The 27,671-nt window shown below is 26.4% G+C and overlaps 2 protein-coding genes and 1 long non-coding RNA gene across 8 annotated transcripts; 1 reads left to right on the forward strand and 2 right to left on the reverse strand.

Annotated features, from left to right (window-relative positions):
• Positions 1-1,465: 1,465 nt before the first annotated feature.
• LOC141524130 (uncharacterized) lies at positions 1,466-23,638 on the reverse strand. 4 transcript variants are annotated; one of them, XM_074237800.1, is made up of 6 exons: positions 23,361-23,638; positions 10,864-11,066; positions 7,112-7,360; positions 4,710-4,914; positions 2,351-2,485; positions 1,466-2,044 (listed from the first exon to the last, which is right to left on the reverse strand). In XM_074237800.1, exons 1-6 carry the CDS (start codon positions 23,420-23,422, stop codon positions 1,828-1,830), a joined length of 1,071 nt encoding a protein of 356 aa, XP_074093901.1. In that variant the 5' UTR covers positions 23,423-23,638; the 3' UTR covers positions 1,466-1,827. The 4 variants fall into 4 exon arrangements, with proteins under 4 accessions (XP_074093901.1, XP_074093900.1, XP_074093899.1 ...); XM_074237799.1 differs by lacking the exon at positions 23,361-23,638 and adding an exon at positions 14,261-15,159; XM_074237798.1 differs by lacking the exon at positions 23,361-23,638 and adding an exon at positions 11,727-11,982 and having other exon boundaries at positions 2,351-2,482.
• LOC141524131 (uncharacterized) lies at positions 1,718-2,488 on the forward strand. Its single transcript, XR_012478670.1, has 3 exons — positions 1,718-1,853; positions 1,934-2,178; positions 2,249-2,488. It is a non-coding gene; the product is annotated as an uncharacterized LOC141524131 (long non-coding RNA).
• A 1,023-nt stretch (positions 23,639-24,661) lies between the features above and the next one.
• LOC141524454 (uncharacterized) lies at positions 24,662-27,439 on the reverse strand. Of its 3 annotated transcripts, none has more exons than XM_074238351.1 (3): positions 26,337-27,439; positions 25,140-25,295; positions 24,662-25,062 (listed from the first exon to the last, which is right to left on the reverse strand). In XM_074238351.1, the coding sequence occupies exons 2-3, from the start codon at positions 25,278-25,280 to the stop codon at positions 24,697-24,699; spliced, it is 507 nt and encodes a 168-aa protein (XP_074094452.1). In that variant the 5' UTR covers positions 25,281-25,295; positions 26,337-27,439; the 3' UTR covers positions 24,662-24,696. The 3 variants fall into 3 exon arrangements, with proteins under 3 accessions (XP_074094452.1, XP_074094451.1, XP_074094450.1); XM_074238350.1 differs by having other exon boundaries at positions 25,140-25,298; XM_074238349.1 differs by having other exon boundaries at positions 25,140-25,331.
• Between the last annotated feature and the right edge of the window lie 232 nt (positions 27,440-27,671).

Here is a 27,671-nt window from a genome sequence, read left to right on the forward strand (position 1 = left end):
TTTATCTAATTTTTATTTTATTTTATTCATTTTTATTATTTAAATGTGAATAACAGAATAGACAGAAAAAATGAGCATACGGAGTTAATTAAAGGGGATAGCCATTGTGAAATTAAAAAAAAAAAAATTTTTTTTAACTGTCACTTGACAATTTTTTTTAATTGTCTTTAATAAATTAATTGTTGCAAAAAAATGGACTTGTAGAAATTTAATAAAATTAAAAAATGCAATTTTTTAAAAATAATTTTTTACAGCAAATTTTTTTTTTAAAGAAAATTAAAAAATTGTCAAAAATGTTTATAACAAAAATCCTTATAACTTTTTACCAACATGATATTTTTTGATAAAAATTTAGGAGAATAATCTTTAATGTATACTTTATAAAACGAAAAAAACCCGATCTCTAAATTCATTTATTATCCCAGTTACTATCCCCCTCAATTAATTTAACAGAACTTAAATCTTAAATTTAAAATGAGATTAACATATTTTCATTTAAGAAAATTTAATGTTCGTGTTAAAGTACTCTATAATTAGAATACTTTTGTCTTTACCATTTTAATTTCTTAAATTTATTCTGAAATTTCAATTACCATTTATTCGAGTCAATAATAATCAAATTTAAGATTAAAAATTTATTGAAAAGCTATTAATTAATATTAATATCGATGTTTCCTTTAATTTATTTTATTCTTTTTCCGTGGTCAATGTTACAGTCGTTTGTATTTTACTGATTGTCATACAATCAAACTGGAATGTTTAATATTCATAATTATTTTTAATTATTCAAACTTACTAAAAAATATAAAAAAATAATGAATAATTAAAATTTTAACTATTAAATTAATAGTTACCTGAGAAATTTGTTTAAATAAAATTATGCAAACAATAGTGTGAGTATATACAAACATATTTTATATGTTAATCATAATTAAATGGAAAAAAAAAAAAAAAAAAAAATTATAAAATATTTTTTGATAAAATTATCAATTCTATAAATTTATTTACAAAAATTAAATTAAAAGATCAAGTTTATCTTTGCTAGTAAATACATTTTTATGTCGCTTTCTCTGACCCGTAATCATTGACCAAGGTGAAAGAAAAAAATAAATTTACTAAAATATTTTTCATAGCAGTGTTTTAATTTAGCCTATTACTGAAGACGAATAATAATAACTTGGAAAAAAAAAAAAAAAAAAATAATAATAATAATAATAATAATAAAATAAATTAAAAATATTGATTATTGTCGACTTGCGAAGCATGTGACTCTTGCGATATGTGAGACGGTAATTTTAGTATAAATAATACTTATATATTTTTATATAGTTTAGTAAATTTAAAAAACTCAACCCGTTAAATTTCTACCATACAGAAAGATCAATTACAATAACATAAATAAAATTCCATTCGTTAAAACAATATATAACGCTTCAAATAGGATTAATAATTTAATATTAATCGAATTTATAAATGAAATGTTGACCTATCTTATTGCGTCAGTAATAGAATTACAAAAATGCCGGGTTGTTAACTTATGACCTTTATATCAGTATCTCTTGAGTTGAACTTGTTATTCTAATAATCTAGTCTTTAATATATTTTTATTTCCTCGGTGATTTTTTAGATTACCCAACTCTTCAGTGATGTTTTTGATGAATATTTTTTTTATCCATAAAGTAACTCGTGTTGTCTTATTTGTGATGATTGTTCAACAGAATTACTATAAACCATAACTGATAATGCAACACAAGGCAGTTCTGGCGATTATCAGGCTCACATAGAGAGCGGTGCCCCGTCGCAGCGATGGACGAAGCCATGCTGGGGTCATCCAGCGGTATTGTGCTCAGGAAGTAAGATGCTTACTGATTTACGGTTTGATTGGATATTTCCAATGGATAATGATGATGATGATGATAAATTTGTTACTAAGGCCGATGTTGCTCGATGAGACGGCGCTACTACTCGAATTTCTGGTCGAGGTGAAGATTCACGAAGCGGACTATTTACTCCCATTAAATCTTCGGAATTTGACGTAGGTGGCCTGAAAAAAAAAAAAAAATTAAATTCATAAACGTGATACCACGTGTTAACGCCAAGTGTTTAACAAGTTACGTAAAATGAATAATTGGATTTAGTAGGTGCCAATGTCAATGCTGTTTTACGAATTAATTCAAAGTAAATATACCAACAATTGAATTATAAAAAGGCAAGATTATTTATAAATTTATAAATTTATAAATTCTAGCTTGACACTACCCGAGGCAAAAACATTTTAGCTGTATGATAACAACTTAAATAAAGTGGCTATGCCGAAGATGACAATATATAATAGACAAAGGGTAGAGACCTGTGTTGAGGCGGTGGTGTCGGTGTTCTTGATAGTGGGAAGCTTGCTACTTCTCGGGTCACCGAGAGAGATCGGATCGATCCAAAAGTCTGGTCTGGCGACAGATTTGCTCCGACGCTCTGAACCATCCCGCTGCTGAAACATTATTAACATTGTTTTATTATTTTTAGTATTTATCTTACAAACTCACATCTTGGTCCAAAAATCGATAGTCTGAGAGCCTGACGTTTTTATGTCTCCTATATTACTAGTATTGTATTTCAATTTTTTTTTTTCTAATAACCCTCGAGACCGTTTTCCTAATTTTTTTTTTTTTAATATTTACTGAAAAAAAATTTAATAACATAGAATTATTTTAAAAGTCTCTTGTGTATTTAAAGGTGTATATGAGTATCATTTAACTTTATTTAAAAAAAAAAATATAACATACTGGAATTTATAGACATTTCACACGTTTTACTTGTTTGTACACAGTAAATATTTGTCGTTGATAAAATTATAAAAAATAAATTGATTTTATTTAATAATTGTGAATGTATTGGAGATATATTTGTATGCACAATAAATTACTCCAAATTGTAATCACTACAATACTGATTAATATTTTTTTAATTTTTTTATTATTGATGTTTACTTGGAATTTATCAAATAAAAAATTATTTATGCTCTATGAATTATTAATTTGTGATAAATTGACCATCATGATGAATAAAAATTAAATGCAGTAACATTGACAACACATGTAAAGTACATTAAGCTTAATTTAATAATAATATTTCAAAAGTTTATTCAACGGGCAAGGGGAGAGATCCAATATTCACATAATTATCTTTAACCTTGTCTCTGATCGCGTGAATAATCCAATCATACATGTCTTATTACTGCCGTAAAAATACAAGTTTCCGGTCAGTTTAAGTAGAGCATGTTATATTTATTTAATGTACTCAGAGTTTTTTAAAAAAGTTTATTTTTACAAAGCCTGTTAAATCTTGAAAATAAATTGTCTAATAAATTTAATCGTTTTCTTCAAGTGCAAATAACACATTTAGTGGATCCTAAAAATGCTTTTACAAAAACAAACAATAAAAATAAAATAAGAAAATTTACAAGCGTTCTATAAAAGTGTATCTAATAAAAACGAGTCTGCCTATTTGCATTTTGTATTTGATCGTGTCTAGATGATGAATTGATGAGCTGTGTTGTCTGTACAATTTACACTGAAATATCTTGTTTATTGTCCATGATAAATAATAATATTTATCTTTCAAATAAAATTTAATCCTACGCTATTTATTATATTTTAACAAAAGTTTTAAATAATTTAAATTAGGTCAAAGCCTCAATTATTGAAATTTAAGCAATCAAATATCAATATCGTTGAATTTTGTTTGTGGTAATGTCTCAAGTAATTTTTTTTACTAATCAATTTATTTTTTTAAAATGATAATTTTTTAGTTTTTTTAGTTTTTTTAGTTTTTAAATTAAAAAAAATTTTTTTTTTAAGTTTTTAAATTTAAAAAATTTTGTTTTTAATTTTTTTAATTTTTTAAATTAAAAAAAATTTTTTTTTTAATTTTTTAAAGTTTTAAAATTTAATAAAAATTTATATGATAGTTATTCTTATTACAGATAATTAAATATATTTAAAAATAATTCAGGGTGTCAATATTTAAACCTCTGTCAATAATTAAGGCTTTTACCTTAGTTAAAAGAATTTTTTTTTAACAATATTTATGTTTGAGTTTCACTGAAGACAAACACAAAACTAACAATAGCTTTAAGTAATCTATGAATAATTCAAAGTATCGACTTGATCGTCAGGAAGCGGAGTATTCAAGCAAATAATCTAACGTCTATTATTGTTGTCTTGAAAGTCTATTTGTACTTGGCATTAAATTTCTGACCTTTGGCAAAATTTTATAGTCTAAAAAAAAAAAAAAAAAAAAACATTTATTTCTGTTTTAAATAAAAATTTATTTTAATTAAAAATAGTGATCTGATGAATATTCAGCAAAACATTACTAAGATGAATAAACTGACGTGGTAAGTGTATTTGTAAACCTAGTAAAACATTAGCTGATAGTTCATCAACGTCACACAGGGTCAGGGAATAGAACAAAGACCTAGAGGGTGTTTTGTGGCTAACGTGACTGATATAGAGCCTCGTGAAATAATTATGAAGCTACCAGGATATTTTTAGAACAATCGAGGGACAATTTTCTATACATACATCACCAATATTCATATTTTAATTTCTTTACAGTGACTTAGAAAAATTATCCAAGTGCTTAAAACTTTTGTTAGTTTAAAACTTTTTTTATTAATAGTATTAATAAATTTTTAAGTTTAAAAATTTCACCTGACAGATCCCGAGGTGACAAGAAAGGGCATTGGCGTTGGACACGGACTCAATGGCGAACTGCTGACAGAACTTCTCGTGCTGCTGAGAACAGAATGAGGACACTGAGGCGGACCCATGTGAGATCCCATGAAACTGTTCATTGTTTTGGCGTCTGAGCGATTTTTCAAGCAAGGGATTTTCGGCCAACGGCCCACTTCTTTACCTGAAACATTAAAAAGTAATTAATTAATTAATTAAATAATATAAATCAAATCTTTTAATTAATACAAATTATAACTTGATGGTTTGTGAGAGTTGCGACCTCTTTTACAACTCGTATACTTTTATGTTCCAGCTTTCCTGAGAGTAAGAAAAGTTGATTTTTTAATTGGTAACCACCATAATTATTTTCTTCTGATAAAACCAATAAAATCAAGAGAAATTAAGGTAATTATTTACAAGTGGAGTCCACCCTATTTTTAGCCATATCTAGGTGAAAAGTTAACATTTAAAAATTTTTTTTAAAAGCCCATAAAAAAAAGGAACAATTAAAAAAAAAAAAATTCGTCAATTAGATAAAAAAAAAAAAAAAAAAATTTAATATGGGCTACACGGAAAGAACAAGATGACACTGAATATCATCCCAGATTATATCTCAGTAATATCTGGATTATACTCATTATAATCTAGATTACACTCATTGTAATCTAGATTATACTGCGTGATATCTTAGTTTAAAATTTTGTAAAATTGTTATAATCAATTTTTTTGTTTAATTGTTCATTTTTTGATGTTTAAAAAAAAAAAATATATATTAATAAAATCAAATAGAAAGAAAAGAAAATTAAAATGGTTGACCCTACTTGTAAATATTTATTAAAATTAAAAATAAATTTAATGGAGAAGTTAATAAATATTTTGAGCAGATAATTATCAACTGGAATGACTGGCTAACCCCGAGCTGCATTAAACCCCTCGGAAATTCAGCGCGTTATTCAAACAACGAGGCGCATAACATTCTCGCTCTAAAATACTACGGTCTATTGGCGTGACCTTTACAATGGGGTCAAGCATACATAGACGGTATGACTTCCAAGTTCCGAGTTCCGAGTGAATATATCAAGTACGTATGCTAATCGAATAAATCTCAGTGGACTGCTCGGAGGAAGACTTACGTCCAGGATTTTATTTATTTAATGCGTATTTGCATGGTAGACCAGAGGTCACGAAACATTTTTTTTTTTTTTTTTTTTTAACTAAGGACGAACGAGGTCGAGGCAATTGATAACGAAAAACTATCAACTGGTCAGTTATCATTAGATAGTTTATTGAGATTTTAATTTAAGCTAATTGGAAATAGACGGCTTTATTTTAGACTTCTGAGTGACCAGAAATTAGGTTGACAGTTTTTAGACGGAAACAATTGTCGTGTGCTCTTGTAAGTGTTCTACTCGGCCTAGTTTACCGAGCCGGTAATTATTTAACACTTAGAATTGTAAAACATTATCTAATTTTAATCCTTCGATTATTTATTTTATTTGCCAAAAATTATTTTATAATTGGCTGAATAATTTAAAATAAAGTTGTGAGAAATAAAAAAGAATTTTATTGTTAAAAAAAAAAAAAAAAAAAAAAAAACAGCAGACTGTAATAGTGTAACAATAATAATTAATGTAAAATAAACAAAGAGTTGTAATTGAAATTACAATTAAAAAAATAAGTATGAGTTGAAACGGTAGTGAGGGCTTTTAATTGTATAAAAATTAAAAATTCAAAAGAGATACACCGAGCGTTACTGAAATGTCGCTCTTCAGAAAAGACGGAAAAAAAATAAATAATAAAAATAATAAGAGTTCTCTGACGTAAATACAGGCACTACCTTTTTATTATACTTTATTAAAAATTAAAAGTACAAAGGTAGTACCAGAGACTTTCAATCATACGACCAAAGTAAAGATATAAATAAACTACCTTTTTCATTTTCAATGGAACAAAAATTACTTTCTGAATAAAATATTTTCCATAAATTACTGATTATAGACATTAAACATTTGCGTGTGTATATATGATCGATATTGTCACACATTTAGTAACGTGAAATTTTATAAAAACAAATAAAAGAATCGATGTACAGTGGTGATTTAATTCGACCTTATCTTTTCATTATTATCTCTTGTTTTCATTACGGTATTTAACTTGCATACCGACCATTAATTATAACCTTTCCGTTAGATTATATTCTGCTCGTTACACGAATACACTGGTTCGTTGGATCCTTTTGTGATAGTAAATTCCTTTTCCACAAGAAACAGACATCTGACAAACTATATTTCAATGTTTCTCGTTACGTTTCTCTGCAGATTTTATATTTTGTCTGTAAATATTAAATAAAATAGCTTAAAAAATTATTATAAGCTTACCGAGAAGTCCGACACCTTTAACAGGCCCCAGTGGATAAAAATCCCCATGAAGAGGACAATGGAAGCCCACCCGTCGCTCTCTTTTTCTTGCACGTCTGGTCAGCATGCACAACAGCACCCCGAGTCCCAACATCAACGCTCCGACGACGATGCAAATCGGTCCCAAGATTCTCGAGTTTCCGGTAAATGCTATTCTGGCTGCATAAGAATCTTTGTCTTCATCTTCACCTGGACCCCGGTAAGATGCGGCTGAAATTAAAAAAAAAAAATTTTTATTAACAATATTTATTAAACTGAAATTATAAAATATATTTTTACAAAATTTCCACTTGTAATTTCTTTTCAATTTATAGCTGTGAAATTTTTTTTTATAATAATTTAGATGACACTGACATTAGAAATTTTTTTATAATTTTATAACAATTAAATTACTATGAAAAAAATTCCACATTTGAAATTAAAAAAAAATAGTTTATAAATTATTGATTTTACACAGAATATATTTTAATGAATTATTTTATTTTTTGTTTTAATATAAAATTTACTCTATTTTTATTAATATAAAAATTGTCGGACAAATAATTATTTATTATTCATCCGACAATTGTATAACTAACACAGCCTTTTTTTTTTTTTTTTTTATTGTTATTCATTGTTATAAAAATAAAAAAAATTGACATTTGTCAGATAACTTAAGTATTATTTAATATTTAATATTTAAGGAAAAATTTTTTAGTATTTTCCTCTAAATTAAAATGCATGAGAGTGTGAAGTTAGTCAAAAGTCAAAATTCGCAAAAAAGTGGGACCTGATTTTTTATTGGTTCAAATTAAAGCGCGCGCGCGTAGCAAGCTATTCAAATTTATAGTTTGAATTTAAAAAGAAATAAAAATGGATAGCTTCTATATTATTATTATTATTATTATTATTATTTCTCCAAGAACGAAAGCGAAACTTGCCGAGTGCTCTGTTGGTTAGTATTCTTAATAAAAGAAGAAATAAATAAAAACAAAATAGATAAAAAAAAATTCGAGCAACCGGTCTTGATAAATCGGTTGGCAACAGAGGCCTGATCAGGATGCACCATAGATGACGACACAGCCGGGGAAGAACCTTAGAATGGAGGTGCAATGACCAGCTGTTTTATTATATATGGCGAACAAGTAGGCCCTTCTCTTCTTTCTCTTTCGGGTCTCGTTTGTAATAATCGCCACCATACAAAATACAATAGTATAGAATACCCCTGTGCTTCAGTAATCTTCATCGTTATTCTCCGTACATATAACTCTTGACTTTTTATTTTATTTATCCGGTTCTTATTTACTCTTTGTTCTTTGTTATTTCTCTTTTAATACCGTCTTAGATAGATATAGAAGAGACTAAGAGTAGAATAGGCTATCATCAAGTTCACTGGCCTCAAATTACGGCAATAGCGGTTCTCAAATTTACTGTTCAAGTATTTTAAGTGTTTGTTATGTCTTTGACAGCTTCAATCACACCTAAACCTAACTTTGCTCAACATAACTATAGTCTTTATTTTTATTTTCATTTAACACATTTGGCCTTGAGATATTAAGATAGCAATCATCATGAAAAAAAAAAAAAAAATTATAAAATTACATACAATTAACTCGGTTTCCCATCAAAAAAATTTTAAATTACTTCCTGTGTTTTATGAAAGTTTTTAAAATAAACTAAGCTGAATAAATACCCCATTTTTTACCTCAATAATTATTTTTTTTTTTAGTAGATTTCATAGAAATCTAACTATTGCATTTGTCCTCATGAAAAAACTTTCAAAAAAATTTTTTTTAGAATTTTATAGCAGTTTAATTATTATTAAAAAGTTTCACATGTAAAAATTAATAAAAATGACAAGTGAAAATTTTTAAAAGCATTTTTTTATTGCAATTGATTTATTAAAAATTTTTTTGTCATGATTTTTTCAATAAAAAAATTTATAAAAATTTTTAAATGTTGGCTAACTTTATTGGCATAATAAATTATATATGTCATTAAAGTTAGCAGTCACTTGATCATTTTTTAATTTCATTTAACAAAAAAATTATTTATAAAATATTGATTTTTAATTTTTTTAAATTTCTACACATCAATTTTTTTCGAGCTTGGCCTTTGGCCGAATGGCTTTTTTTTTTTGTTTTTTTAGAAATAAATAATAACTTTAGAAAGGCTAAAACGTCAAAAGTCCGGGATGACATGAATTTTTTGAAGAATGAAAGTGAAATTTTTTATTTCAATTGTCAAAATCTAAAAAGTAAAATGTTTTGTAACTTTGTACGGCTTTAAAGATCAATGCGTATTGTACAACTTGTTACTGCACGGCTTCAGTTTTTTAATTAGTAATCCTCGTATAGTCTACAACTTTGTTTTAAATCCTTAAAATCCTTCCAGGCTTTTTAATCTTTCATTTTTTAACTCAAGAACTACCTGTTTATATAAACTTTTGAGCTTACGCTGTTACACAAGTACTTACTGTGGTCTTCTTGTAGCATTATATTGTATGAGGATGTTAGCGCACACCTCTGAAGGGATTCAATAAGTTTTTTTTTTTTTTTTTTTTTTTTTTTTTTATATTTATTATTGTTCGCAATTTAATAGTTTGTAGTTGTAAAAGTTGTAAAAGTCTTTGAAGTTTAAAAGAAAATTCTACTTGAACAATTTGAATTGAAATTTTTTGGGCTGAGATTTTTCTGAGCTACTTCACAATTCTAACAGCGGAAATTGCGGTACAGAGCAGTAAAAAAGTCACAGCTACATGGTCAGCTAGGGAAATAGGCCAAAGATAAAAGAGAAACTAGAAGAGGAAATTAGGAGAAGTATATGTTATGTTTTAAAGGTATGTCTATTATAAATTTCAATATTGACATTCTGAAGTTCTCAACTTTTAAATTTATTCTTTATTTGATTTTTCAGAAGGAAAAAAATGGAATGAAAAATTTTTTTGAAGAAAAAAACAAAAGCTTTGGATTAATTAGTACCAATCATGGTAACACATGAGTAATCATTATTAATCATTAAAAATCAGAGGTTCACTTGGGTCACTCGTTACTTTATAAGGCTCATGACATGACTAATGAGACAATGTCCGTTAAATTGGTCTAACAACATAATTGACAGGAAAAAAAATTTTTTGGATCAAGATACGAATTTTTTAAAGCAAGAGAATTAATTTTGTTGGAATAAGTGAAATTTTTTGTGTAAAAAAAAAATTTTTTTTTCGCTCAAGAAAATAATTAGGAAGAAAAATATTTTCTTGACTCAAGTGAACCTTCCATCTTGGTGGATGCTAAATGGATTTTTTTTTTTCTTCACATGTTTGGAGCACAAACATATAAACCGGTTTTTCAACTAAATATTTATATCGAAAAATTTGTTGAACATATGTAGAATAAAGTTTGAATGTAGAAATGATGGATAAAATTTCCAATCGGGAATAATAATGAAAATTTGTAGATGTGTTAAAGTTTTCAAACTAATATACATATTTAAGTCCGCTCTACAAATCTCAGAACTATTAAATATAAAGTTGAAGATATATTTCACGGAGAAATGAGGTCAATATTATTATTAAAAAAAAAAAACACAATCAAATAAAGGGGCAAATAAAATTATTTAAAGTGATATACCAGGGAAGAAATGAAATTTTTTAGTGCCAGAAGAGATATATCGTGTACCGTGTTGTAATCTTGAAATGTTAAAATTACAGATATAAAAACGGGATGACGGCTTACCAGTTAAAACTGCTCCGACGAACATGAAGAGGAAACCGAATGCAGGAAGTGCAATCTGACAGTTTGCGGCAATAACAACGCCAGCAACCATCAATCCACCCTCGATTTTTTCCACTCTCAGTCGTGATATCGGTGATGAACATTTTAACTTGGCTCCCAAACTTCCTGTTAGCATTCCTTCCTCTCCCGAAACCGTGCTAGGTCTGTAAAAAAAATTTATTTAACATCAAAACCAAGTTAAATATCAATTTTGTTGAGTGCTTGGCTTCTCTACAGTGTTTATTCATTAAGATAATAGCCCAATGATAACGTTGAATAAATAATCGTTAAATATATCTTATAAATTAACTTTAATAATTCACAGCACATGAATTTATTTATAGCAGAAATACAATAGGCTGTTAAAATAAATAAAATAAACCAACAGCGGGTTTTTTTATTTTTATTGTTAAGGGTAATAATATCTTGTTTATTACACGGCATGAGAATTAAAATTACAGAAAATTATCCAGAAGCAATCCTCTGAGGCACTCGTGCTTTATAACGTTTTGTTTAGCAATTATAATCCTTATCTAAATTAATGGATGGAAATTTTAAAGATTTTATTCTTTTCTTCAGGGGATTCTATTAATTGCTTCCGGCTATTTTCCCTGGATTTTTCTTTGTTTTACACTGCTAATGAGTCTGTAATTGCGTACTCGAACTTTTTCCGATCATAAGGCATTCTGTAAAAGGTAAGAGCGAACCTTTTGTACATAAGCATGTGAAAATATGCTAGTTATATATTTTTAAATTCTTTTGTTTAATTAAGCGATAAATTTAAGTTTTTTTTTTTATTTACGCAAATTTTAAATTAGACTTACTCTGAAAAGAAATGCATTTGAAAAATTTTTGATTCATTATCACTACTCGGTACAATTAGCCAATTATTTTGTAAAATTTTCCAAAGACACATATTATTAGAAATTATATAAATTAAAACTAAAATATTTTACTTATTATAATACGACATGAAAAAATGATAGTGTAACAATGCGAGTAAATGTTTCCGGAGCGAGGCTTACAAAAAGACTAATTTAATATCACAGTGTCTTTAATTTTTTATTGTCGCCCACTTGTTCTCAGTTATTAAGCAACCAAATGATAAGCTAACGAGCTAGTAAATATTTGTAATTTATCTTTTATTTTTTTAATTATTTTTACTTAACATACTTTATTGTTATTATTATTTTTAAAATATAAATTGTATAATAAAATTTATCTATTACAGTAGATTTTTAAAATTATTATTTCAAGATCACTATCATTATCGCAGTAATAATTTTTGTCGACGTAAATTCAGATAAAAATATCTAATTGTTTAGTATTTAATTCCCAAGGTTAGTTTTATTTGTTGACGGAAAATAACAGATTGATAACATTCAAATTATTTATTTCCAAGAATTTTTCTTGCAATAAAAAATACTTTTTTAGATTTTGAAAAATTATGACCTCTATTTTGTAATAAAAATTTAATGCCTGCAATTATTAAAAATATTTTATTTATTCAGGGCAATGATGTCTGATAATTGTCCAACTAGTGAGAAAATATTTTTTTTTTTTTAATTGTTTTCTTGAGCGAAAAAAAAATTTTTTTTTGACAAGAAATTTCACTTGAAACCAATAAAATTAATTCTCTTGTTTTAAAAAATACGTATCTTGATTCAAGAACATTTATTTAAGTCAAGAAAATTTTTTTCTTGCTCCAAAAAATTTAATATAAAGATAGAAGTAAATTTTCATTAATATTATACCCGAAAATTTTCTTGTATTTTAAAATTACTTTTTTAAAATAATTAATGATAATCTTGGAAGTAAATTTTGAGAGCGCTGTTTAGAAATATAAAATTTAATTATTAAGTTTATCCACTGGGGATTTATAGTCCCATTTGAGAATGAATAGTGCGCCATAAACTGGTACTTTAATTATAAAATTAATAAAAAAAAAAGTTATCTGGATATACAAATGAAAATAATGAAGATTTCCGTGGAGAAATAAGTTTTATTGTCTAACGAAAATAGAAACGAGGAAATACGGAGGATAATGGTATTTGTTGATGGCTTTAACTGAGGCTTTTATTTCTCTGTGGGGGTTTTTAAAAAGTAAAACACGAGTACTGCAAAAACGAGAAGGAAAAAAATAATAAAAATGGGGAAAAAAGTTAAGTAAAATAAATAAAAAGAGCTCTGTGAGCAGATGTGTTGAGACGAGGTCGATAACCAGCTCAAGATGTACGGTGTACCATCACGACTTTCTGGATATGACTAAACTCGAATATATTAACTATAACTTTCATGTGTTTACTGCTCGTTATTTAATTTTTAAATATTAACATACGCAAGACATAACAAATTAACAAAATTTGAATAAATAGCTTCAAGAGATGCCGGTCCAAGTTGATGCTAATTTCTGCTAAGCTTCAACAACTACAACTATAATTTTACATAAATATTAAATTTTTTTAATTTACGTTTTACTATTTAATTTTTACGTTCGTTACTATCAACGATATCGTTATAATAATTTTAAAAAATTTTAAAAAAAATTTTAAAAAATCTAATTATGTAGTAAGTAGATGTACTTATATAGTTAACGTATGCGGATATGTTGTATGTTGCGTGAGAATTAACTTTATTGTCTCAATTAATTTTCATTTACGTCAATGATGCCAATGCCCGTTGGTATAATAGACTTCAATATTATAAATTATAATTTTTTTTTTTCTTATTTATATCTTACGTGTAATTATTAAAGTTTTTAGATATTTAATTTGGAATTTATACAAAAACAAAGTTCTTTCATTCCAATCATCTTTCTTGTTCTCATTTACTGGATATCCGATTGATAATAATTTCAATCAGAATTATCTATCGCTTTCAATACAAGCGCTGTTTGATTGATTGAAATTAGTTTACTCAATCGGGAAATATTATCAGCCGAATAACGTTATCTCTTCAATGTATTGATTAAGTTCATTGATTGCGCTGACCAAAATTTAATATTTAATTTTACAAACTTCTACAGTAGACTGAAGAAAATAAATTTTCTTAAAAAATTACTCAGCAGATTGACTCAAGCTTACAAAGAAAAATAAATAAACCCAACAATATTTTAAATGTATACAGAAAAAAAAATTAAATTGGACCAAGACAAAAAATTATTGAATCAAGTAAAATTTACTTGATTTAATTAGATTTTTTTTTTCTGTGTAGAATTAAAAAAAAAAAAATTACAAATTTAAATCTAATTTACGGCTAGTTCTGCGAAGATAAAACTAGAAGTGACATAAACATTCATCCTGAGGAAGTTAAAAAAAAAAAATAATAATAATTAAACAATTAAAAAGATAAACAATACCGATGCATGACTGAATGACTGTCAAGAGGAGATTTGTCGGCATGAAACGCCGTGCTGAAAGTCATTACTGAACACCTGGGCGCCTGTTTCTGTTCTGGATTATCTTTATTGCAATTTCGATGACGATTTATTTGATCAACTCCCGCTGGAACGCGGAATAACTCTGCTAGTCAGCTAACAGCTTTGCTTTTCATAGCTTCCTTCACTTTACGCATAATAGACGAAATTTTTTTGACCTCCAACTTGTCTTTTAGTTTCCCCTCTTTGTAATTTCCCGTCACCGTCCTCAAATAAATTTTTTAAAACAATAATAAACTTCAAACTAATTATCAATACTATTTGTTATCACTTCAATCACTCATTAGCGTTATCAGTGGCCTTTCAGAGATTAATAACAAAGTTATGTTGAATCACAAACTTTCACTAAACAATTTCTCAATAAATTTTTTAATTTTATATAATAAAAAGTAATTAATATTATTTATTTAATATTTAATATTTAATATAAACTATAATAACATTTTATAGTTATTTATTATTCACAGCTAGTTTATACAGATCAGTTCAACGTACTGATCTAGGTCGCGTGTTCACACTCTGCTCGCAGATACTGGACTCTTCGTGTCATTAATCGAGACCCGTATCTACGATTATTGTTTTAGTCTTCAGATAATAAAAGTTCGATAACCCAGCAACAAATTTTTTTTGTCTTTATTATTATATCATCTTCTTTGAGCTCAATGATGACAGCAGCGTACGCTGACTTTATGACAACACTTGATACTCCATTTTTAAAAAAATTTTTTTTTTAATTCTAGGAGCTGTCAATCAACCAATAATTAATTTTTAACTCCAAATAAATAACATTGAACTTGGATTTAATAATTTGTAAACAAACCGCTCACTTATACAACGTCTACTTGTCGACTGACTGCAATCAAGAGGACCAACCGCAGGATGTCGACCACTCTGACGCCATCCCCACCGACAAGCTCTCGTCCCTCCCACAGCGACCTCACGCGCTGCATTTTCACCCCCTACTCGTGCTAAGATACTATATATAGTTATAAAACATCACACTTTTTTCATGTTTTTGATATATCTGTTTTGGACTTTATTTAAGAAAAATTCCATAGTTCAAGGTTTATTTTTAATGTGACAAAAATACTGGTTAGTTTTACAATTCACGGATTTTTTTTTTTTTTTACTATTCAGTTCAATAATTCTATTTTGACTAGTGATGTTTTTTTCTTTTTTACAGATAACTTCTAATTAGAGAGATGACAATTGAAATTTATTCATGATTCGCGGTAAAATAATTGGATTTATCAGAAAAAAAAAAAAAAATGAAATTGGAATCGGCAATTTTTTATGAAAAATAAATCAAGTCACGAAAATTAGTTTTAAAAAATTACATTTATAATTTTTAAGAGCTTCTAAAGAAGAAATTTTTAAAATGAATTTTTTTACAATTTTTGAGAATTATTTACAAGTGGAGTCAAACTTATTTTTGGATGAAAATCAAGTTAGCCGACATTTAAAAATTTTTATAAATTTTTTATTGAAAAAAATTTCAATTAAAATAAATTAATAAAAAAAATCAAAAATTTTTAGACGTCTCCTAACTTCAGTGTCATATTTTTGGCCATATGTAGGTAAAAAACTGAATGCATTTTTTTTTTTAATGTACATAAAAAAACAAACAATTTAAAAAAAAAAAAAATGTTGAATATCACAATTTTTTTTTAATTTTTCATTTTTTTATGTATTTTGCAAAAAAAAAAAAAAAAAAAAATATGTAAAAATTTTCAAAAAAAAATGAAAGACCCCACTAGTCAATAATTAACAAAGTTTTATAAAAATTGTCAGATATTTTTCAATTTTAGTATCATAAAAAAATTTTTACCAGGGAAAACTGATGAATAAAATATGAAAATAATTTTCCAAGAACATGGTAAGTTTAAAATATTAATTTCGGGGATTTTATAATAATTTAGTAGACTACGAATTTTGAATTTTCACGATGTCACAGGCTATTAATAGTAAACAAGAGTTAAGTTCGCAGAAAAAATGAAATCAGGTTGACGAACGATGCTCAACAAGAAATTCTCATCCATTTCTTAGAATATATAAATAAATCTTAAAGAAACTCATTCAAAAACTTTGAAATTTAACATGTAAATATAAATATAAAATTAATAACACGTGAAGAAATATATTATTAATTATAAATATAAATCATAGCGATTTAATAAAAAAAAATATAAAGATCGACTGTTTATTGTAATTGATGGTAAATAATAATTTTTCATTTAAATTTTCAGTTTATAGAATGACAATACAAGGGCATATTTAATTCGCCGGTACGCATTAAGAATTCAGAAGCACGAATTGCGTCTCTTTAAACTCGAGTGCATTAAGATAATTGTCCGGTGCAACCGAAGACACTCACTTGAATTGTAAGAATTATTCAAACCTCTGTATCTTGCGACAAGGATAGTCTAGATTTATATTCTGTGATTCTTCTACTCACAAGGCATTGTTGGCTCGTGTTAATTATTTTAAATATTCTTATCTGTGTATTTAATTAAAATGTTCGCTTTGTTACTCCAGGGAATTTTTACAAGACAATTTATTTTTCAAGCATTGAAATAATTCAAAGAAGTTTTTTGTACAAACAGTCTTTGCAGTTTTAATTAAATTTTATATTTTAAATCAAATTCTAATTGGTTTATATGGTAATTAAATGTTTCGTAACTAATTTATAATTAAAAAAAAAATTTTTTTTCAATATGAAAGGATTTAAAAATGCCAAGCATTCACATGGTAAATCAATTTACAGACTCAGTGGCCGTATTTAAATATATTCAATGCGAGAATAGTTGTAATGAAAGAAAAAAAAAATAATATGAAATTGAATTTGAAATGAATTCTTGGTGCTGAGAAAAATAATTTATACCAGAATTAATTTTATCACGAACCTTTATTACCCTGTGACCTCACTTAGTTACTTGAACATTAAAAATTGGTGAGTTAGAGCTCAACATTTACAAAAATGTAAAAATAAAATGATAATTAATACTAGCAACGTAGCAGTCACTATGTAAATTATAAATAAATAAAATTTTGCTTTATTAAGTAATGAATTTTTTTAAATTGCACTGTACTTTTTTTAAATATTGAAGTTTTTAAAGATATAAGCTCATTCTGATGTTACACTCATCAAGAGCTTTCATTTGAGTACCCACATGCATTTTGATATATTTTTCATATATACATATATATAATATATATAAATACATGAAAAATTGATGTGGGTACTCAAATGAAAGCTCTTGATGCGTATAACTTCGGGATGAGCTTACATCTTTAAAAATGTTAATAGTTCACAAGATACAAAGTAATTTCTTAATTATATATCTAGAGATAGAACATTTTCAAATGCATAAAAATCCATTTTATCACATAAATACACTGGCCACAAAGTTTTACTTATTCTCTTAATAATATAGATAATGTAAGCCAAGAAAAGATTTTTTTGTTTTAGTTTAGCAGACACATACATCTGCAGCGACCTTGAGTCATCGATTCTGCGAAAAAGTCGAGGGCAAGGCAAAACAAGATTATGTACCGAAACTCAAAATAGTTGGTCACGCGAGGCACGGGTTGTCTCCAGATAACTCCTAAATCACGAATTTATCAATCTTATTTAAAACTAGTTCATTAAAAATTTATTTACTACCCAAAAAAAAATAACTACGATCGCGTGCTCATCACAATAAACTAAACTTTTTAATTTCTTTATAACATAAACATAATGATGATGATAATTACTTTTAAACTAGTTTAGTTTATACGCCGTCGACAAAGGATTCACCGTAATTGAATGACAGTAACACCACCGGGATAAAAAGATTTATTAAAAACAAAACAAATTATTCGAAAACGGAACTTTAATCATTATTAAGTTTTTTTAAACCTTTTGAAGGATTTAATATAAGTACTTTCATAAAATTTGTCAGTTAAAGTGTAATTGCTTTAATTTTTACGAAAGTTAAGGCATATAAAAGGAGCATTACTTTTTTTATTACTTATATTTATTTATTTATGTATTTGATAACTTTTTTAATTAAATAAATGTTCAATCTCTATATATATATATATTTTTTTTTTTTTTTTTTTTTTTCAACAGTAATATTTTATTTTAGATTTATAATTCTAATTATACATGTCTAAAATTATATTTATTAATTTTTTTTTTTTTATGTAAAATGGCAATAATTAAAATAATTCCTGTAAAAACAGTAAATATTACAAATTCACTTTATTATTATAATTTAGAAAAATAATTATTAAATGATTCTGTTCCAGATATCGATTTATCAGTTAATGACTTATTGCAAGCGATTCATGGTGTAAGGACCATCACCAACCAGCCACCAGACCTCAAAGTTGATCCACTTTATCATGAGAAAATAGTAAATAAGTCGATTAATCACACAAGCGATTTTTATTCCCTGATTATTGTTCAGGAAATTTTGACCCAGAAAAAACATCTTCGGATCTAATCACTAAAATTTTAGATGCTCGAATATACAATAAATCCGACGTGATAATGAAAGAGACTGAGATAAGAATTTAGATGCAAAATGAAGATGACGATGACACGGCATTACCTAATAAATTGCACTCGTCATGCGTTATAAGAGTCGTCAGCATTAAATCATTGCATAACCGATTTTTATAGCTTCGTTCATTCCTACTGTATCTAGATCATTCAAAAATAATTATTTTATCGTTATCAAATGAAATTTACTTGCAAAGAAAAACGATTAAAAGTAACGATGGATCAATTTACTATTGGTACAATTTATTAAAAAGTAAACTTTATAATAAATATATTAGACAGATATGTACGTGATCTGGGTAGCTTTATGAGCTGTACTTACACCAGAAGCACTTGTAGATGTGTGTACATGTACAAGCGTACGCGGAGCAATAATGTTGATAGTCCGTTAGCTTCACAGTTATATTAGCAGGAAGCTACCCAGTATGGATAAATTTTGTTTGCTTTATCTTTATACATAAGATATTCATCAAAACTCTAGTAGTCTTATCGATAATATATGTTCTATAAATTTCATTTTATTGAAAAATAGGACAGAATCAAACGATAAAACATCAGCCGGCTTTTATGGAATTCCGATACAAGGATATAATGCTACTCTACGACACTTTTTATTTTTTATGGTACCCAATATTTTATTTTGTTTTATTCTATTACGGTAAAATATACTAGCAACCTTGCAGGGACTATGTTACTGCCATGGCTTGTGAATCATAAATAAATAAAATTTTGCTTTATTAAATAATAAATTTTGGTAAATTGCACTGTACTTTTTTAACTATTGACATTTTTGAAAATATAAGCTCATCCTGATGTTACACTTATCAAGAGCTTTCATTTGAGTACCCACATACATTTTTGATATATTTTTGATATATACATATATATAATATATATATATATATATATATATATATATATATATATATATATATATATATATATATATATATATATATATATATATATATATATATATATATATATATATATATATATATAAATATATGAAAAATTGATGTGGGTACTCAAATGAAAGGTCTTGACGAGTGTAACATCGGGATGACGTTATATCTTCAAAAATCTCAATAATTCACAAGATACAAGGTCATTTCTTAATTATGTACAAAAATTTTTTTTTTCTCTTAATAAAATATATTATTACAAAAAACTCTTCCAAAAAAACTTTAATTATTACTGCGAATAAATTAACGGAACTAGTGAAATAATAGTCGAATATCTGTGTGATTTTTAAATTGAGAGGTATTAAGTAATGAGGGCATTTGCATTTTTACTCAAAGTGGTTATTAGAGAAGAATAACTAATTGGAAGGTATATGCGAAGCATTAAACCAGAGAGTGCTCTATTAAATATTTAATATCCAAGTAAGTTTTTAAAAATTTTAAAACTGCTATAAAATTAACAAGTGAAATTAATTAGTAAATTTTTTATTTTAAGGTACCATATTAATAAATAAAGCAAGCTATTTAATTTGAGTTTTAAACAAGAGTTTCTTTTAAAAATAAAAGATTAAAAATGATAATAATTTTTATCAACGCGATTGAATTAACTGAATGATAAGGATAAAAGGTCAAATCATTAATCTCTATTTAAGTTAGTAGTTAATCGACATTACTGGGATGACATAACTATATCTCAATCGTGGACGCTCTTGAGCTCAGTTAAACCTATAATCGATTACAATTTATCCATTCAATTATTTTTATCCTTGCGATTGAATAAATTTAATTATCAGCAAAATAATCTCGGGTCATGTTGATGACTTATATTTAAATGAGTAAAGCTGAGTGTATAAATTTAAAATAGAGAAACTTTTCAGTAGATTCTCTTCTCACCGGTATTTACGCCTACAATGGAGCTGACAGTGTTGTGTGTTATGTGTTATATAATATTGTATAGAATTCGTCTATTATTGGGTAGAAAGATTTATTTAATCGGTAAACGTCAGTACGGGACATTGTACAAACTATACCGCAATCCCACACGGAGCTTTGAAAAGCTCAAGAGTTTGCGGTCTGCTCCGAGAGCAGAGAGTCGAGAGTATGTGAGAATATCAGGTGTTCTAGTTCGATGAATCGATTATGCCTACACACATCGTTTTATGTGTTATGTGCTGAACTATAATGCTGATATATAGGCACATTGCACATCCTTTTATCACTGAGTAGGCTGCTGAGCAAAGGGAACCTCATGCACGGATTCTCTGCTCTGTGATTCTCGAGCAATCGGTAGGGAAAAGAGAATAAGGGTAACTTCGGGGGGTAAAGAGTAGTTTTGTCAGAAAATCGATAGAACCTAGAGCTGCGTAATACTCTGTTTTCGACACGTAACTTACCGAGTAGTCTCATTACTCATTACCGTCGGAATTTTAGATCTTCTTTCAGAATTTTACTCTATATTTTTTATCAATTGTATTTAAACTTTAATTACTAAATTTTAATATTTATTTTTATTAAAAAAAAACATTTCTTATAAATTTTATTTTTTTTTTTAAATAAATTTTAAATATTCCGAGAAAAATATTATCCGAAATTTATGTAAGTAATATTGTTTAGTGTAAATAAATTAAAAGCTTCCGGTGAGTTGAAAAGAAACGAATAAAAATAACTAGAGTTGGTATAAAAAATAAAAATAGGAGCTTATAGTTAAATTTATTGAATGGAAAAATTGATAAATAATTAAATAAAATTCTAAAAATGTATTTTCTATTATTATTGTGTAAAAATAGTCAGCCATTGAAATGAATAGAGAAAATATTTTATGTTTGCCGAGGGTAGATGGCCAAGGGCTACCCCGGCAAATTTTATGAGCAAATGAGGTCAAGATTACTGTATAGAACTGTCAAGATAAAAGATAACTCATATACAGAGATACCTGTCATGTTTGAGTTGACGTTAAAATTAGCTACAAATAATAAGTGGCGCTTATCTCTTCATCTCCCATGAGTACTTTTTATGGAAAATTTAAATTTTAGATAAGTATGTTAGTCGATAGATATAGTCTATTGTTCCTGGTAAACAGTTATTTCTACAAGTGTGTATTTATTTTGAGGTTCAAATGTTAGCGGAAAATATTTTTTTTTTAGCGTGTAAATTTATCGTTATTCTATTTATACAGACACGAAAAGAAATATCAGGTTTTATACGACGCAATGAATAAAAAATCAATTTAATACAACATTTTTTTTAGCATTCGTTTCTCAACTAAAGTAAATAAATTTGTCGTTTGAAATTTTATAAATGTTTTTGTTGGGATAATACTTGTATAAATATATATTAAATAACTAAAATATAAATTTATTTAACCGCGATATTTTTTAAAATAAAAAATAACTAAGATTTATCAAATTGGAAACAACGATTGATAATTTTGTTTAATTTATCGTACGCGGGGATTTAAAGTTTCTTTAACGTCCAATAAAAAGATGAAGAAGCAAGTTGAATCAATTTACTCGGAAAAATTTAAGTTTAAAATTATGCTAAAAGTTTCAAGTCTTCTTGCATTTGTAGACAAAAATTTTTTTACTATTTTATGAGAGTACTGAAAAAATTGATTATTATTCTAATGACATTAAAGTTAGTTGTCACTTTACAATTGTTTTAATTTTTTTTAACAAATAAATTATAGCAAAAAAAAATTATTAAAAATAATTTTTCAGAAAAAAATATGAAAATTAATGTAGAACATATTTAATAATTTTTTTAATTTTATAACAAATAAATTATGGCAAAAAAATGACACTAAATTTAGCTGTGACTTGACAAATGTTTTAATTTTTTTTAATAAATAAATTATAGAAAAAAAAAAAATTATTAAAAAAATGGAGTTGTAGAAATTTTAATAAATTAAAAATGCAATTTTTTAAAAATAATTTTTTTGTTAAAGAAAATTAAAAAATAATCAAGTGACAGCTTTGATGTCATATTATTTTAGAGAAACTATGTAAAAGTTATCCAGCAATAGTTTTAAAAAAATTGCGTCAGTGAGACAAAATTCGCTGGAGCATTAAGAAATGCTTAATCGCAAGAGCAGAATTTTGTTAAACAATAAAAAATACGACAAGTGACAATGTACGTAATCAATGACGTCATACATGAGGTCAGTAACCGTAAACTTTATAGAGTATCTTTTCACCGTCATAGTTGACATTTCCAACAAATCCATAGCACTTATGCTATAACTTGCAAAATAATTTCATTAAATGAACTTTTTATGACATTTATTAAATTGACTTCCTAAAAGGTGAATAAAATATGAGATTAATTAAATGAATGATAATTAAATAAATAAATAAATAAAAAAAAGATAAAGTATATGCTGCACGTGATGTCAGGTACGAAAAGTATTGACAAATACAATTTTAGCTTTTGCGCATTGCAGCCCGCCAAAAATAACCACCCGTTAATTAAATAAAAAATTATTTTTATTTTGAAAATATTTTTGAAGACTTACTGGTTGTCTGTAGGCATTATCCGGCTATAGGATGTGCTGGTGTCGTTAATCTTGGGCCCCATGAGTAATTTATAACCATGGCTGTTTATCCCGGTATTTTTTGACTTCTTCTGTCTACAAATTCACCTCAAACACTGCATTGCGATATAATTTATGTCGGTTCACTTCGACTACTTCTAGGACACTTTAGTATTATTATTTTATTACATTTATGTCAGTCTCTTAACTAGTATAGGGTAATTTAAGAGAAACCGTAGAAAATAAACTATAATCTTGTTCTTGACTTGTATTAAGAACGTTTTTTTTTTTTTTTTTGTGACGAAATTTATTTTAGAGACCGACTGTAATAGGCGGAGCCACGCGACAGTCTAGTCAAGTGGATCGTATCTATTGTTGATTTGTGGGAGAGGTTGAGCGTCATTCAAATATGCGTAACTAATACAGGAAACTGTTACCATCGTGGGTTCGTGATCAAGTTTCTAATTTAGTCGACAGATGGCGCACTACCGCCATTTTTGTGTTTGTGACAGCTCAATAAATAATATGACAATTTTTTTTTTAATTTTCTTTAACAAAAAAATTTGTTATAAAAATTATTTAAAAAAAATTGCATTTTTAATTTATTAAAATTTCTGCAAGTCTATTTTTTTAATAATTTTTTTTGCTACAATTTATTTGTTAAAGAAAATTAAAAAAATTGTGAGGTGACAGCTAAATTTATAAAAATTAACTTAGCAGATAGTTGATAATTTTAATGACTAAATTTAAAAAGATATTTTAAAAAAATTACACTTATAGTTTTTCAATTTTTTTTTTTATTATTTAATTGAAATTTTTTCAATAAAAAATTTCTAAAAATTTTAAAATGTCAGCTAACTTAATTTTCATAATCAGTAATAAAAAAATAAAACTATTAAATGTAAAATAACTCTTTTTTTTTATTCACTTTAATTTCACATCACTCTTTAGTTAAAATATCGACCAATTATTATTATTAAAATATTTTATTAGAAAAATATCACACAGTGTGCTAAAATTATTAAAATAAAAGGCACTTGATACTCGTTAGTCAAGATAAACATTATATGATTCAACATTTAAATAGATATTTTTTCTTTAAAAATAATAACTATTCTATATATTAAAAATACAAATCACAAATCACAAGAGTTCATTAAAATACCATAATAATAATAATAATAATAATAATAATAATAATAATAATAATAATAATAATAATAATAATAATAATAAATTTATGAAAAACGGCCTTAAAATTTGGTTTGAAATTGACCTTCAAACAGTGCAAGTAAGTTCTAACAATACCATTTAATATTCACTGTTCTTTCTTCTCCTCAAGAGCTTTTTCCGGAGCATCATCATTCTTTTCGCTTTCTCCATCAGACTTTTCTTCTTCTTTCTTCTTTTCTTCCTCCTCCTCGTCTTCTTCCTCAAGAAGATGTTTCCAGTCGTAGGGATCGCCACCATCACTAACTCTCTTCAACTCTTTCTTCAGCATCTCTAAGCATTCTCGGCGCTCCTTCCATTTCTTCTCATCTATCGGGATAGGTTTCCTCTCGCATTCTTCTAGCGAGCCCTTGTCATCCAGAGCGATCAAATCATTCTTACCAGCTTCTGCCGCTTCGGCAGCCGCTCTTTCTTTTTCTTCGCACTCTAATATATACTTCTCGTAACTACTCACCTGTTGAATTTAACAATCAATTTTATCAACAACTATATTGTTATAAGTAACAATCAATAATCATAATTTTTAATTACCTTTTCTTGTAGCATATCTTGCAAATTATTTTGCCGCTTGAGGTGACGCGGAAGCCAAAAACATGCCTGGAAAAGGCGTAAAAAAATCCAAGCCGCTCCAGCTAACGCTAAATAAGTAGCAGCGGAGAATACCATGCTCATGAAATCCACTGTTACCTGCTGGTGTTTCATCGTATGAATATTTTATGTTACCTATAGAAAGAGAGGTCACATCATCGATTGTACTACTGCGCTTGACACCAGTTATTATTATGTCATTTAGCTTATTCTATGATAACTAGGTTTTTAGATTTAATAGCTGCTAATTGGGGTTATCAGGCTAGTGAAAAATTATATTTTTAATCTACTAAATTATATAGTAACTATATTTAATTTTCTTTTTATAAATTTAACATAACTCTTAGTCAAATAATTTTAAAACTATAAGATAGCGTTTCTTCAACTGACTAATCCAATATCTATGGAGATTTTTAAATCGTTCAAAATTATTGTAATTATAATTAAATATTAAATTATTAATTATTAATTTCTGAATAGAAGAGCATCAATATTTATCTTTATTTAAATTAAGTAAAAATTATTTCAATTAATTTAACGAGTTCTTGAGGGAAGAATATATATTCTTGAAAATTTTCAAGAGTATAAATTCTTATATCAAAAAAATTTTCTTAATACTTTATGTACCTTTTGGTTGTTAGGGGACGTTGTCCTACCGCCAGTTAATGAATTACATTACATTATTATTTAATTTTCTAAGTATATAATTTTTCACTGTACTATCAAGTATTAACCCTCTCATCAAAAAATTTCTTATTTATTTTTCACTAAGAAAATTAAATATTAATAAATGAAGAAGAAAAAAAAAGAATAAGTACAGAATAAAATACCATTTAAAGGTGAATATTATTGACCGAGTGCTCTTGAAAGTAAATAAAAATATTAATCATGAATAAAAATATATTTTTTACTTACCCATTAATTAATTTCCGAAAAAAAGTTAATTGAAATAAATCTGAATAAAGATCCAACGTATTGCTCAATAAATAATAAAAATAGATTAATAAAGAGTAAAATAAATTAATGTAAATTAAATTCAACCAAAAAAATTAATTGATCTATCGCGATTAAATAAAAAAGAGTTATAGAAAAAAAAAAAAAAAAATAGAGACTTAAAATGAAGATAAAAAATTGACATACCTTTAGTGAAGAAACAGTACGAGCATTGCCGAAAAATAGGGTAAGCTGATATGATGTGGATAGCTTAGACTCTGGTCGTAAAGTGATAGAGACAACAATTTGTCAAACCTGGACAGTGGACAATATTCCACCACTAACCCTCATAGAAGAATCGATATATGGATGTAGCCACGTATGATCGACGCAACGTGTTATAAACTGACATGATTATTCACTACAAGCATCTATATGGCTGAATTTTTTTTTTTTTTTATTTTTTTTACCCCATCTCGGTGACTATGATTGTCATTTTACGATATTTCCTGGGCTAGGGATTACGTATCACCCCGTTTAAATGTTTACACATACGTGGCAGTAAACAAATGGTATCCTGACAAACGATACATTTTTTTAGGCCACGTTAATAATATATTACGGAAAATTATTTACAAACGCTGGACTAAAATATTATTACTCGGTCTTTTTTCACTTTGGTGATTTTTAAAAATATATTTACATTAATTTATTGTACTTATTTTTAAATAGATATTACAAATGCTTCAATGTATTAGTATTTTATTTTATTACTGATGCTATTCTGATTATATATATTTACATACACTATGATGGTTTAGTTGAATTGTAGGATTGAATTTTTAAAAATTATCGTATTAATTTCTTCTATCACCTTTTTTTGCTTATAGGATAAATTAATAAATATATAAATAGATCTAGAGTTTCAAAAATTATATTAAGAATTATAATCTCGTCAACTTTTTTTTTTTTTTTTAATTCTTCCGATTTTACTGATATTTATTTATAAAAATTCATCCATAGATATTTTGATTTGTAATAATAAAAATAATTTTAGTTTTTAACTATTTAATCTCTAAGTCTATTTATGTAATTAAAATAAATAATTACTAATTATATTTTTGAGTAAGAAAATTTAAAGATAAATAATTATAGTTATTTGCATTTTTAAATATAAAATAACAAAATTTGCTCAAAATATTTTTTGTTCAAACTAATATTCAAAGTTTATTCGTAGAGTATTTTTTCATTTGATATTTATATATATATATATATATATAAAAAAAAAAAATATTCTATAGGTCTTTTACAAATCAAAATACTTTTAATTTTTTTTTAAATAAATAATAGTAGTAATTATAATTATAAAACCCCATCAGTAAATATTTTAAAACTTTACTTCCGGAAAAAAAATGAAGAAAATATTAAACTTTTAAATATTTACTCCAATTTGCCAAATAAAAAATAGTTACACATTAAAAGTTATAATTATAACTTATGACTTAACATTAATAAACAATATACTTAATGAGAAATCAATAA

The sequence above is a fragment of the Cotesia typhae genome, unplaced genomic scaffold (assembly GCF_013202065.1).
Source record: "Cotesia typhae breed Kobodo isofemale line unplaced genomic scaffold, CoteBio_Ctyphae contig_22, whole genome shotgun sequence".
Taxonomy (NCBI): domain Eukaryota; kingdom Metazoa; phylum Arthropoda; class Insecta; order Hymenoptera; family Braconidae; genus Cotesia; species Cotesia typhae.